We start from the raw sequence: 14,848 nt of genomic DNA on the forward strand, positions 1-14,848 counted from the left end.
TAAGAAATTTCTAAAAACCAAGCATTTCCTGTTTTGAACAGTACAAAGTGCATAAACAGTGATACATTTCATTACACTGTACTGTGCAATAATGAAATGACTTGGTAGAGTATTTTCAATGTACCGTAACACATTTTAATTTAAAGTTTTGTCACTCCTGACAACAGCATGTTAACACTGTGAGCATAGGTAACAAAATTTATGCAGTGCAATACTTTTTAGATTTTTTACCAAGGAATATTAAATGCAGTGGGTACACAAACCAACCAGGGGAATTTTATTTAAGATGTGATATTTTCTTCCAAGTATAGTATGATTTCCCCTGTAAGTGCTGGGAAAAAAAATTAAAGAAAAACCAATTGTAGTATAATTTAGTTTGGAACAGAGATCCTTTTTAAAAGAAGGGAAAAACATTCACAAAGCTACACTCTTAAAAAGTACTTATAAAGTTCTGAGAAAAAATACCTATAAGCAATGAAATTGACAAAGTAAAAAATAAACTCATTTCAAATCAACTCTTCTGCAATTCAAGATTGCTGTGTCCTGCAGAGAAAAACACCTAATATGTATGATCAAATAGCCAAGTTGGTATGGTTTGGATATTGTTAAAATAATTGAGGACAGACAGAAACCAGACAATATGTCAAAGTGGAAGCCATCACCAGGGAACAGAAATACTTAAAAAAAAAATAGTGTAGTATCAATGACCAAATAATTGGGAAGTCGAGTTATAGTATGGAGATAGGACTATATCTCATGTCAAAGAAAATCCTACCTATTTTGCTCCTTTTAACACTAAAAAACCAATCAAGAGTACAAGGCATTTGAAAGGTATAATACTGTTAGTGACAAAGGAATGGTAAGTCACAAATATTCTTCTAGTGTGTACACTGAGGTAGACACTTCAGAATTCCTAGAGTCCCAAAAATACACAGTACCATGGAAGCATGCCATTAAGAGAAACAGATATAATAGAAGAAATTTATAAAAATAAGAATGAGAAAGGTGAAACACAACAACTACTTAAGCCCAGATGGTTATTTCAGATATATCATCCAACACTTAGTACTACATATGAAGTTAGTTCTAATAGTTTTGCCCTTACTTCTGTACAGTTTAGTACCTTACAGGATTTTACAAGTTTTGTTGGTTTTTACTTAATTGCAGATTGATCCTCCCAGTCTTGTAAATGAATTGCTGGAACTTCATTAGGTTCAAACTTGTCCCAAATGCTTTTTATTTCAGCAGGCTGATACGAGTCTCATTTCTTAGTTAATTTATTTAATTATTTTACTACATTATCTCATTTATTGCTATCATATTTTTTTTCTCTTTCAAAGTTTATTCATTATTTCCCAATTTTCTTTACTGTACCTTCAGCTGCTTTTCCTATTCAGGCTCTTGGCTTGAAGACTTCTGCTTTTCCAACTAAGGTTGCAGCTTGGCTTGTAGTAACAACAACTAAGTGATGAGGCAGTCTCCCCTGTCTCACACACATATACACAACTTTAATTGCTGTTTTACCAAGCTACACAGACTGAATAAGCTTGCACTGAAGATAGTACATAAAAGACTTCACGTTTGTATATCTATTAGTACTGTATACGCAATTCTCATAAAAAAATCTATTAACAAACTGATAAAATGGAAAATTGAATTAACATCAACAGGTTTATTCTTTTGTCTCATAGCTTATATTTGCTTATCAATTAATTACATTACATATACTGTAGTCCTGGAAGAAAATAACTCTTTTATGTCATGTATGAAATCGCTTGTTAATACAGTATATTGGAATATCACCTTTCCCCTTAACCTTACCTTGAAGACTTTCACTGAAGAATGAAAAGATGGGAGATTTGGCAAGAGATTCAATTCGCTTAATTTGTCTGGCAGAAGTTATGTAAATTTTCTGGACAAGATAGTATACCCCTAACACAGGAACGATGACAACAGCTACCACTGGGGTGGAACTGATTATGACGATCATTGTCATTAAAACCTAAAAAGAAAAGAAATGTGAGGAAATCAACAGTACAACACCAGTTCAATCAAGAGTTTAAAGATCCCTATGAAGTTTACAACTATTTTCAAATATAGTTCATTAAAAAATTATTGTAAAGTTTGTATTAAAAAGAATTAAAAGGAATCTAATCGTATAACACTAAATTAAAAATTCAAACCATATCACATTAAATCATGATTAGAAAAAACATGCTTGGTTTTCTAACCTGAGCAAAAGTGGTAAAAAATGCATTAATTACTAGAGGTAGCACAGAATCTAGAGCATCCATGTCTTTGCTCATTCTATTCATGACCCTACCACTGGGGTTTGTATCAAAGAAACTCATAGGAAGATGAAGGATGTTGTGCAGAAGGCCATGGTGAATATTTTCTGCAGCCTTCAGTGTGCCTGTCCATGTGGAGAGTGCACCCATGAAGAAAAAGAAACCTACAACAATAAAAGAATACAGTTTAAAGTCTTGCCTCACTGAAGTGTGGAACAGTCTTTCTGGCTGTGTCAACTGATGCTGTTGATGGCGCTAAATTTACAAGATACTTCAATGCTATTTCATAGCAAGAGGGCTTTTTGTGGTTAAAGTATTTTTTATGAACCATTTCTTAACTGCTACTTACTTGTGTACCATATGTTTGTTGCTTTGTCATTGCTTACTTTTTTATTTTCATTGTAATTTTATTATATATCTTTGGAATAATTTTTTCTCACATTAGGTGCATTCTATTCTGTGAGGGCATACTCAACCAATTCATGGTCTGTGTGACAGTGCCTTTGATGTGTGCATATTCAGAATAATGAAAAATATAAAATTTATCACAAAACCAAATTAATTGTTCAACACAAACCAATCTTACATATATATCCTAATTCAGTCTTTCAGTGTCCCAGCAGGTACAGTAATTGCCTCACTTTTTGAGTAGTTTGGAATGTTAGCTGCAAGACTAGTCCAGATTGAAAGAGGGCAATCGTATTAAGACTAATGGGTCTGTACTGAACAAAATTTTTTAGGAAAATTTTGTTTCTTTAACCACAATCTATTGCTCATATACAGCCTGAATTGCTAAAAAAGCAAGAAGTTTGAGCTGCCGAATGGCCCAGAATGTCAACTGTGACCTGCAGGATCCATGAAGACCACTTTTAATTCTAGAAAGCTGGTGTGCTGCCTCTCATCCTGTAAAAAAATTTCCCTTTGCCTGGTATTCTAGTAGTTGTACTCCCATCCTTAGTTTGAAGCATTCATGATTAACAATGTCTCTGGGATGAGAGGGACCAAAAATATCCAACCAAAAGGTGCCAAAGTTCCTGTCAACCACGATTTTATTATGCTGCGAAGACCTCATTCTGAGATGACTGTGAAGGATGAGTTTCCTCAGAGAGGAGAGAAGCCTTATTATGTAGCTGAAGGGTTCAATCTACTCTGGAACTTTGGATCAAGAATGACAATCTCTGGATCCTGGTCTCTATCATTAGAATTATAATTGCCACCCAGTCCATAGAAATATGAAAAATTTAATAAGTATGAAAGGGTAAGAGAAGGCAAAACTTACCCTTTATACCTAATACAGTACAAATAAAACTTTAATACTGCAATTATATGCAAAGATCCTAAATTTAGCTGAGAACAGGGAAAAAACTCAAATATTTTACCTAACAGCAACCAAAAGCTAATAAAAATCAATTAGAAATATTGCTTGAACTGCAAAAGAAATATTGTTCTTCAAAAACACAACAGGTGATTACATACAAACTAAACTTGAGAACCAAAAGTTAGCAATCTAGAGATAATGGAAAGTGAAAAGGGAGCCACCTGTAACATAGAATCCAGTAAATAACCAATGAAAGGTAAGAATGTGGTGAGAGATGAAATAAGAAGCAGAAGAAAAAAAATAATGAAATAAAGATACAGTAGAGAGCTTTAAGCAGTCATTCAGTAAAGCAAAACAGTTTGGGAATTGTGCTCAGATGTTAAGAGCACTGCAGACATAGAAAAAGTGAGATGTATTTATCTCCAAAGGACCCGAGGATCCAAATGACTTGGGCAGTACTACTGTCCTCTTCTTCTGTCTGTTAGACAAAAGGCTGGGGCATCTGAAGACTGAGACTATGGGCTATGTAAAGGGTTTGTGGTTAAAAAAATGAAATTATTTTTAAGGGGCTGCAGTGCCATTTATTAGTGAAAGTTATTTCTCACATAGAATTTAATTCAAGACTAGGTTAACTACATTTTTATGGACTGCATGTGATGAAATGACTTTTCATATTTATATTGTACTGAATTATGCAAACAAGATGTACAACCTATTAGAATTATCCTGCAGTTGTTCGTTTTGCATGCAGCAAATTCTAACTTTCAATATAAATGATACACATCACTCTGTACTTGAAAATTCATTCCTATAACAGTTTACTACTACTACTACTACTACTACTACTACTACTACTACTACTACTACTACTACTACTACTACTACTACTACTACTACTACTAGTCTTTTCTCTATTCTTCTTAGTATTTTCTTTTTTATCATTGGTATATCAGGGCATACAAAGATTTCTGTTGTCTTAGGTTTATTTCCTCTAATGTGGACAGTGCACTGGCAGTCATCTATGAGAGTATAAAAGCAAGTGAATTAAGATACATGATGTACAAGCAGGTTAGGCCTGGGAGATCTCAACGCCTCAGGGACATATTTCGTCGCCAACCTATGACTAATCAAAATTCTTGCCTGCTGACCAACCCACCTATTGTAAACACCCTGCCTGCAATAAATACCTGTACATCACGTATCTTAATTCACTTGCATTTATACTCTTGTAGATGACTGCCAGTGCACTGTTGACACATTAGAGGAAATAAACCTAAGACAACAGAAATCTTTGTATGTCCTGAGGAAACCTGGTATACCACCTACATGCTGATGAAAAAAAGAAAATAAGAAGAATAGAGAAGACTGTAAATATTAAAGGTCATGGAAACAGCTATAATTTTCAATATTATTATTATTATTATTATTATTATTATTATTATTATTATTATTATTATTATTATTATTATTTATTATTATAAGTGGAGTACCAAACCTAAACCATTGCTCAATAACATTTTCCCACTGATGCACAATGTGGATTGATGAGTGAATTTTTGTAGGTTTTACAGGGATGTTATTTACTTAACAAATTTTTGTGGAAAATTCAAACTTACACTGTCCAAGTCCAAAGCCTCCATAACCAGTTAAAAACTCAAATCTGGCAAATTCTTCAGCGGTCACATTGCCAGTCATCCCTACAGGCATTGAATATTCTGACAACCATATGTTGCTACCAGCTTTGCTGCCCTGTGAAAAAGAAATTTGCTACATTACAATCCCACCACTTATAAATGCCCGCACTCTGGTCTTAAATTTTTTCCACACGATGTACCCTTTCATCTTAGGCTAAGTCAAAATGTGCATTCGAAGGATGACAGAAGGAGTAATATCATTATGTTACATTACAAAAGTTAGAGTTCTTCTAACAACTGTTTTTTCCTTCCAAGACATAAAAAAATATAGCACTGACCATTTGTTCCATCAGTGTACAAATACTCTGAAAAATATCTGAGATAATTTTACTCATTATTCATTTCCAAATCCTCTTGTTTGACCTTTCCTCGTTTCAGTAAGTAATTAACTAATATTTGCACTAAGGTTACCTTTCATATGTTTTACAAACATAATTTTTCATTCCGTTCTTCAGTTTGACACCCTGCATGTATTTCTGGGTTGCTAATGCTTTAGCATGACAAGAGAGTGCCGTCTCTACTACAATTTATGGGCTACCTGAATCAGTCTTGGAAATTACATGCCATTAAAGCCTTGTAAGTTGCACTGCCACTTACCTACACGTAAAGCAAAAAAATTGTATTGTAAACATATTCACCATTTTAGTTACTGACTAGTATTGGGTGATGGCAACAAAAGTTATGGAATTTTTTCTACCTCCCTGATCAAGAGGATTCCTAGCTTTAGTATGCCAAATGCAAGTTTTAAGCAATGATAACATCCAAGAGTTGACCAGCAACCTCAGTATCTGAGCCTATTGGCAGAAGCTGCCTAGTGTGTTCCCTGCACAGCACTCTAAAAGCTTTTGCAGCAACCTTTAGGCCCCCAGGTGCAATGTTATCTGCCACTTACTTTTCATCCACTCCCTCTGATTCCTAGCTGCCCAACATCTTAAACTTTACTTTGCTTCAGTCCTCTACTCTACATCATTGTAAAAAACTCATTTTGATTGGTCCTATGATATAAGCTATTTTATAAAAATCTTTTGTAAATGAAACAAAGACCACACATATAATGGGTATTTAGACATCTGTAATGTCTCCAATTAAGAGGTTCAATAAAGAGAAATGTCAGTCAGTCTCATGCACTGTAAACTGCTTCTACAAAGGAAAATCTTACCTGTGCAAAAACAAAGAAAAGGATTGGCAGCAGGACTCGAAGATATCCCATGGATGTGGCATAAAAATGGTACACCTGTAGTTTCACCTGCAAGTAAGCAAACGGGGTTTGCAGCTTTTAGGTTTTTTCTTTTAAACATTAAGTATAATTCAAACTATATTCTTGTTTGCTTTTGAACCTGAGAATTCTATACTTGAGATTTCTGCACTAATTACTATGTATCACTTAGAGCTCACCTTATGCAAATAAACAGTAAATAATGAATTCAATATAGCTACTTTACTATGGCCATTATGAAAATAAGTTACATTTCAGTTTTAATATACCCACTGACAGCTTTTGCATTCTTAACAATGCAGTGAAAGAGGATATTAAAGAAGATATTTCTGAGACACTCATCTTGGAATTTTCATTTGCAATTGACATTTTATTGTCACTGCAATTTTAAACCTCAATTAGTCTGCAATCATGACCAAAGCAATTATCAAAATATCTGAACTACAATGTGGAGAAGAATGTGGCTTCCTCAATAAGTACAACTCAAAACTAGGAAAGGTCACAGTTCATGTTATGATTCAGGCAAAAATAATCATCATAAAAGCACTTCTTTGTCTCCTCATTAACAAAGCCACCTTTCCTTCTACCCAGTGTTTTGTTATGAGCTTTATCATTACATAGCCCTTGTGCTTTCTAGGACACTAATTTGTTGATAACTACCTCTTGTATTTTGCATTTATTCTTTTCAAAATACTGCATACTGATTACAGTACTATACTGCAAATATTCATAGAGGCTGTAGTGTCTTCAAACTTACAAGAGCACACTGGGGAACTAAGTGCTTCTGTGGAATGTGAGATACTGTTATTATTAAATAGTGCATTAGGAAACATGAGACAAGTTTAGTAACACCATCAAGTGACAGAATCATGGTTCTTAAGTAATGACGACCAAAAAGATATTGGAGCAAAGTGAGGAAATATTGACAGTAAGAGCTTCCATTTTATGTAAAATGTTTCTGCATTTTTCTTAAATCATGAAAAATATTACTAAACAATATTCCAAGCTTTGCTATACAGTTATTCTTACCTTTCCTTTTTCCATATTTTCTTCTTTTACCAAAATATGTTTCATTTCTTCACTGGTTCCCTCCTCCTTTTTTGCATCTATAGTTGAAAAGCTTTTGCGAGCACTATGGACATACTCACCTTGGAACTGACTCTCTGTGCTAATGGTCCTACTTCGCCTGGTACTGTTTGTCCTGGAAAGACAATAACAGATTAAAATGATTCTCAATCCAAACTAACTTCCTATCATGCAGATTATCTGGCTCCTGTTTTCATCCTACAGTCAAAAGCAAGCCCTGTGACAGTGCAGAATTTGTTAGTGGTCATGTACTCAGTGGTCATGTTCGACTAAGAAGAAGAAGAAGAATTAACCATCTGATGTTCATGGATGACATCAAGCTGTATGGTAAGGAGCATCAAGGAAATAGATACCCCAATCCAGACTGTAAGGACTGTATCTGGGTGCATCAGCATGGAGTTTGGAATAAAAGAATACACCTTGGCAAACTTACAAAAGGCAAAGTAACAAGGATTGAAGGGATACAGCTACCAGACGTGAATAGCATCAAACACATAGATGAGACAGGATACAAATATAGTACCTAGGAATAACAGAAGGAGAGGATATAAAACACCAAGAGATGAAGGGCACGATCAGGAAAGAATATATGCAGAGACTTAAGGAGATACTCAAGTCAAAACTCAACGCCGGCAACATGACGAAAGCCATAAACACATGGGCAGTACCAGTAATCAGATACAGCGCAGGAGTAGTGGAGTGGACGAAGGCTGAACTCCGCAGCATAGAACAGAAAACTAGAAAACACATGACAATACACAAAGCACTACACCCAACACTAAATACATAACCCAAAAGGAATAGGGGAGAGGGCTACTAAGCATAGAGGACTGCGTCAACATCGAGAACAGACCACTAGGGCAATATCTGAAAACCAGTGAAGACGAGTGGCTAAGGAGAGCATGGGAAGAAGGACTAATAAAAGTAGACGAAGACCCAGAAATATACAGACACAGAATGGAAAACAGAACAGAGGAATGGCAAACAAACCAATGCAGGGGCAGTACATGAGACAGACAAAAGAACTGGCCCAGCGATGAAACATGGCAATGGCTACAGAGGGGAGAACTTAAGAAGGAAACAAAAGGAATGCTAACAGCGGCATGAGACCAGGCCCTACGAACCAGATATATCCAAAACACAATAGATGGATATAACATCTCACCCATATGCAGGAAGTGCAATATGGAAGACGGGACCATAAACCACATAGCTGGTGAATGTCCAGCGCTTGCACAGAACCAGTACAAAAAGAGGCATGATTTAGTAGTAAAAGCCCTCCACTGGAGCCTGTGCAAGAAACACCTGCTAGCTTGCAGTAATAAGTGGTACGAACACCAACCTGAGGGAGTGATAGAAAACGATCAAGCAAAGATCCTCTGGGACTATGGTATCAGAACAAATAGGGTGATACGTGCCAATAGACCAGACGTAACATTGATTGACAAAATCAAGAAGAAAGTATCTCTCACTGATGTTGCAATACCATGGGACACCAGAGTAGATGAAAAAGAAAGAGAAAAAATTGATAAGTATCAAGTCCTGAAAATCAAAATAAGAAGGATATGGAATAATCCAGTGGAAATTGTACCCATAATCATAGGAACACTAGGCACGAACCCAAGATCCCTGAAAAGGTATCTGGAAAAACTAGATGCCGAAGTAGCTCCTGGACTCATACAGAAAACTGTGCTACTATAAACAGTGCACATAGTGAGAAAAGTGATGGACTCCTAAGGATGCAGGATGCAACCCGAAACCCCACACTATAAAAATAAAAAACACCCAGTCAAATAGGATGACTGTGATAGACCAAAAAAATTAATAATAATAATAATAATAATAATAATAATAATAATAATAATAATAATAATAATAATAATAATAACAATATGTTACAGCAGAGCAAGTTTTCATTTTATATGTTTTTTATTGTTTTCATTATTTTTTTCTGCTCCTCAGAGTGTAAATGCAATAAATTACTAAGTGAGGAAATGAGTAATACCTGAACCACAAAAATACAAGAAAATGTAATTTGCACGGTGTTCTGTGGCAAGCATTCCATGACCACAGTCACTTCAACTTACTTGCTGGATATTGCATGAGCGTTACCTCTCCTTCCTCAACATCCTCACAGGGCAACAGGAGGAGTGCTTCATCACATAATTTTATACAAGACCCATGAACCTGGGCATATGCCTGAACAGGGAGAAGCAAGTGTCCAAAGAGATACAAACACACTGTCATCAGCACCTTCGTTAGAAGAGCTCTCTCTCACTGCTCTTGTAAAGTCCCCACTCAACGAGTTCTCTATAGTGAACATCCCATCTTCTGCAGTGCCTTCACATCGACCTGGGGTCGGCCAGAACACATGTTTATCACCATAATTGTAAATTGTATATTTTATTGTCTTTCCAAATGATCACGCTTTATGTACATGTAACGAAGTATTTATGTTATGCACCATACATTATTGGTCACTATGTTTTCTGTATGAACCTGTCTTGTTTTTGTAGAGAATTAGTTTGACCTCAGGTCACACTTTATAAGCAGCTCGCTTCAAACCAGCAGTACTTGTCTTCCTGCTCATTATTTCACACCTCTCTCACACTCTTCTTGGAAAGACAGACACACCAAATCGGAGCAAGTTGCCCAGGTCTTAATTAGCAATGGGCATACCAAACATGATGTCACCAAATTTATCTGTAAGACCATAGATAAATGGTACCAGCATGAACCTTACCTTAAAAGACATTATAAGGGTGTGTTTCATGCAAAATATAAAGATGAGCTTGCCCTTCACTACATCATAGAAGGGAACTTCTGCCCTGCGGATAGGGAGAAAAAGATCTAACTAGTAATTTACTACAAAAGCAAAAGAACAAGCAACCTGATTATGAAAAACAATCCAGCCCCTTCAGCAAAGGACCCTCTGAAGAGAACCAACAATGCTTCAGTGGTTACACTGGTATGACCATGATGAAATTTTCCACATTCAAGAAGGCACCAAACATATTCAGTGCCAAGAATGGTCATATAATTAAAATAAAAAGAAGTTATATAATTCCCATCATTGACAGTACAACAGATCATCATAGCCTTTAACTCTTGGATGCTCTACACATCAGAGAGGAAACACCTTGCCTAAATACCACCCATGTAACACTCCTCCTCCCAAAGGTAGCAAGTGAAAAGCTGCCTGCTGGCACCTGAGCTGAGTAAGCAGCCCAGTCAAAAGCCTCTGTTTGACATGAGTGACCCTCCTTGTCTCCAGTGACTGCACACAACTAACAATGTCTGGGAGATTCACTGCAAATCCCTAACAGCCAATCAAAATGCTGCTCCTATCCCACCAGTGACCTTGGACCCTTTATATACCAACTGATGAACCCATTCTACTGAGAACCAACTGATCACGTCCAGAAGATAGCCAACAAGACAGCTGAAACATTGATGCCCGTAGGAAAACTCTACAAAGATATTCTACCAGTTGAGAATGACCAAGATTTTAGTTACTGTAAGCCTCCCACCAGAAAATCAGCCAATCAAAATGAATAAAAACTGACAGAGTCTAAAACTATTTCCACCATATGAACATCCACAACCTTTTAGGACCAAGTACTGTACTGTAATAAGAAGAATTGAAAATATTACATAAAATCAACTCAAATGTTGTTGCCATTCTTCTCAACAGAACCTATTTATTATTATTATTATTATTATTATTTCTGATCCCCGTGTCACCCGGTGAAATAGTCCATTCAGCACTTATTTCTAGGTAATTCCAACAAGACAAATGCTGCTGGAGTTAAACAGAGCGAGCTCCACTAGATGGAGTCGTGATGCCCGAGATTCCCAATGTCAAAAGTCCCAACGAGAGGTGCCGATACAAAACTCTGTACAAAACACTAGATATTTAGCTTTTTCGTTCACCAATTGAGTGCTCTATTTTGGATTTTTTAGGGCTTTTAGACAACCTCGATTTTAGTCCTAAAAAAGGGGGCACTGTCATTGGGTCTGCTATTAGCAGGAAGTATTTTCTCCAGGTGCTATTCTAAGCTCATGATCTTAAACCACTCTATTATTTTCATTACATGAACTTAGAGGACACCCTAGAATTCTCCTAGTTTTCAACGTTTCTATTTAAGTCTTTAATAGCATGTGAATGATGTTTAAATTTCACGGGTGACATAGACTGAATAAAAAATCTATTTCTGAGAGGCCCGTCTAAACCCCTGTTTTTCACTCCCTCCCCAGATTTTTCTAGTATCCATACTATGAACATCCACAACCTTTTAGACATTGGGAATCTCTATAGATAAGGTTCCGTTGAAGACTCCATCTAGTGGAGCTGTACTGTTTCATTTAGATCTAGCAACGGAATTTAAAAATAAGTGCTGAATGGAAAATTTCAACTCAAATGTTTTTTGCCATTCTTTTATTAACAGAACCTATTATTATTATTATTATTCTTATTATTATTATTATTATTTATTATTCTTCTTACAAATTTTTCCCATTTTGCAAAACTTTAAGACACAAAGCCTCCTGAAATATGACCCAAGATAGAGATGATGCTTTATTGTACGGCACACTGCACGCAGTACATTACTGATATTTCCTTATGTAACCCTTTGGCCCCCAGTTGCACTGCTCTCTGCCTTTTACTTTTCATCACTTCCTTTCAGGCTTTACTAGTTCAGCTGCTCAATTTAAATTTTTCCACCTCTTTCATGAACCTACCCTTCCAGGCATGCCCTGTGAGATTCTAGAAACGTGATCTGGTGAACTTGCTACAGTAAAGTACTTTATAATAACAAACATAAATATTACATGTACATACAAGTAAGTATCCAATAAAAATGAATATGCCAAGAGCCAAGAAAAAAAAAAGTACTAAATTTATTTGATTATTCATTCACTGATTTTTATTTATAACATACTTATCTATTTATCTACCTACTTATTTACAAATGTTTAATTATTTAAAGAATTTATAGTGTCTTATGCATACCTTCTCAAATCACTTCTCAAATCACTTCCAGAGCTACAAAGAGACACCTGCCTCAGAAAAGCTTGTCCAACTGGCGTATCCTCCAACTGGTTATAGAGTTCCTCAAGTTCTGAAAATGAACAGCTAACCAACTAACAGTGGATACTCCCCTAATTATTTGCTAATAAAAAAAGTATTGGTATTTGCTGTGAAGTCCACAAAATATGGAACTAAAATCAAATAAATGACATTTGTCATGCTAATAATTTTAACATGAAAGCTATATCATTACATCTGCACTTTTCTGAAAATTAAATTTATCTTCTTTACAACAGCTACAAGACTGAAGAATTTTGACATTGTAACAACTACAGTAACTCATTAATTAGGAAACCCATTAGTAATAGCTATTCACACAGCATTACCCTCCTCCTCGTCTTCTGCACTTGAAGTAATGTGTTGCAGAAGAAATTGAGCAAATTTTCCTCCCTCTGATAAAAGTTTATTGTAGGTTCCTCTCTCAACTACCCTGCCATCTTCCACCACGAAGATTTCATCCACCTGAGGCAGCACCCATATAGCATGTGTTATAAGAATTCGTGTCTGTGGAAGAGATGATGGAAGATATAATTGTGCCTTCCTAAAGAGTTTATTCATCATTTATGGATACTGGACATGGGTGCATTACCAAGTAGTTTAAGCAGGATTTTGAGCCAAAAAGGTTAACTCTAATGTTGCCAGTCAAGTCCATATTTGATTCAGTAAGTATGCATAGATATGACTTTGATATGATAGGACTTTAAAATACCCTGTATATAAATCTGGCTGTTAATTTGATTGCAGGGGAAGTTAATACTTCATCGTAAGAGAAAGTTCAGCCTTACAGAAACTCCCATTAAGAAACAGTGATGGCTGTAAAGGCCTATAAAAGTCTTGGGTCACCCTTCCAGATCAAAAATCACTTATGAACGAAGACCGTTACTCATTACATCACAAATGACATTCCTGACTCAGCAAACTTAAATGGATGGAACAGAAAACCATCACAGGGACCAGATGAAGGTGCTTCCAGTAAAAGAAAGTCTGGAGATATGGAACACAAACTTTATTCAAATTTTGTAGGCATCCATACTTGGTCAAACTCTTTTACTTACATCATACTTGGTCAAACTCTGTTTTAAAAAAAGGAAAAGCTTTAGATTTTCAGCATTCTTAAACAACCTGAACTGACATTTACCAAAAGACTATTTATGGATATGAAACCTCTCAGATGCTTCCCTCTCTGGATGACACTCCCTTAAAAACTAAATTATATCTGACTGGACTCTGCTACCATCACACCATACAGGGGCAGTATAACATGAAAAAAATATTAGACTTCTATTTTATATAGACTGACACAAGTTGTCAATTATAAATCAATGCATTTACTTACCTTGCCCTTTGTGAGACCTTCTGGTCCAATCAGCTTCTCGAAAATATGGCGGCCAACATGGGCATCAACAGCACTCAGAGGATCATCCAGAATTAATATATCAGGGTTGCTGTAAACTGCTCGAGCAAGAGAAATCCGTTGCTTTTGTCCCCCACTCAGATTGAGCCCCTAAAGGAATCAAATTTTGTGCTATTATGAAAGAAGAGTCCAAAGAGACCAACTTTGTGAGACCACTCCCTGATTTGAAACCCTGAAGATTAATTAATTTAAAACAGTTACCTGATGTGGTCTCTAAAAATTGACTCTCAAAGAAAATGACATTTTTATGATAAAATAAAGTTTTATATATACTTACCAAGTAATTACACAGCCTATAATTTCCTTGCACAGCAGCTTAAATTCAAAAGTTTGTGGGTAACGCCTCAAAGTATAGTGCAGGTGACTGGACCCACCCACTAACAGGAATACCAGGAACAACTAGCAGACAACCTCTTTCCGTTGATGCCATATGTCCATCGGAAGGGGAGGAGGGAGGGCTCCAATCATGTAACTACTTGGTAAGTATATAAAACTTTATTTTATCATAAAAATGTCATTTTTATATAAGTGACTTACCAAGTACTGTAACTACATAGCTGACTCCACATTGAAAGGAGGAGGGATAAATGGACATATTCTACCTCTAAACATTAAGTCACATAATGAATTTGAAACAAAAAAAATTTCTAGCATTGAATACAATGCTTGTAGTTCCTTATTAGTTAAGAGAACCTGCAATAGAAAATTGCCTCTGGTCGGTGCTCATCTTAACCTGAAGT

General features: G+C 35.9%; 1 protein-coding gene across 6 annotated transcripts in view; it reads right to left on the reverse strand.

The window, feature by feature from the left end:
• LOC136852483 (multidrug resistance-associated protein 1-like) overlaps window positions 1-14,848 on the reverse strand; it is a 63,972-nt gene that overhangs the window by 13,773 nt on the left and 35,351 nt on the right. For all 6 annotated transcript variants that reach the window (XM_067127134.1, XM_067127130.1, XM_067127133.1 and 3 more), the window contains exons 17-24: window positions 14,031-14,198; window positions 13,021-13,198; window positions 12,617-12,725; window positions 7,546-7,717; window positions 6,460-6,546; window positions 5,223-5,355; window positions 2,232-2,452; window positions 1,822-2,002 (exon numbers count right to left, since the gene is read on the reverse strand). In XM_067127134.1, coding sequence (XP_066983235.1) covers window positions 1,822-2,002; window positions 2,232-2,452; window positions 5,223-5,355; window positions 6,460-6,546; window positions 7,546-7,717; window positions 12,617-12,725; window positions 13,021-13,198; window positions 14,031-14,198 — 1,249 coding nt within the window. The remainder of the gene's footprint in view (window positions 1-1,821; window positions 2,003-2,231; window positions 2,453-5,222; window positions 5,356-6,459; window positions 6,547-7,545; window positions 7,718-12,616; window positions 12,726-13,020; window positions 13,199-14,030; window positions 14,199-14,848) is intronic.

This window comes from Macrobrachium rosenbergii, chromosome 25 (assembly GCF_040412425.1).
Source record: "Macrobrachium rosenbergii isolate ZJJX-2024 chromosome 25, ASM4041242v1, whole genome shotgun sequence".
NCBI lineage: Eukaryota > Metazoa > Arthropoda > Malacostraca > Decapoda > Palaemonidae > Macrobrachium > Macrobrachium rosenbergii.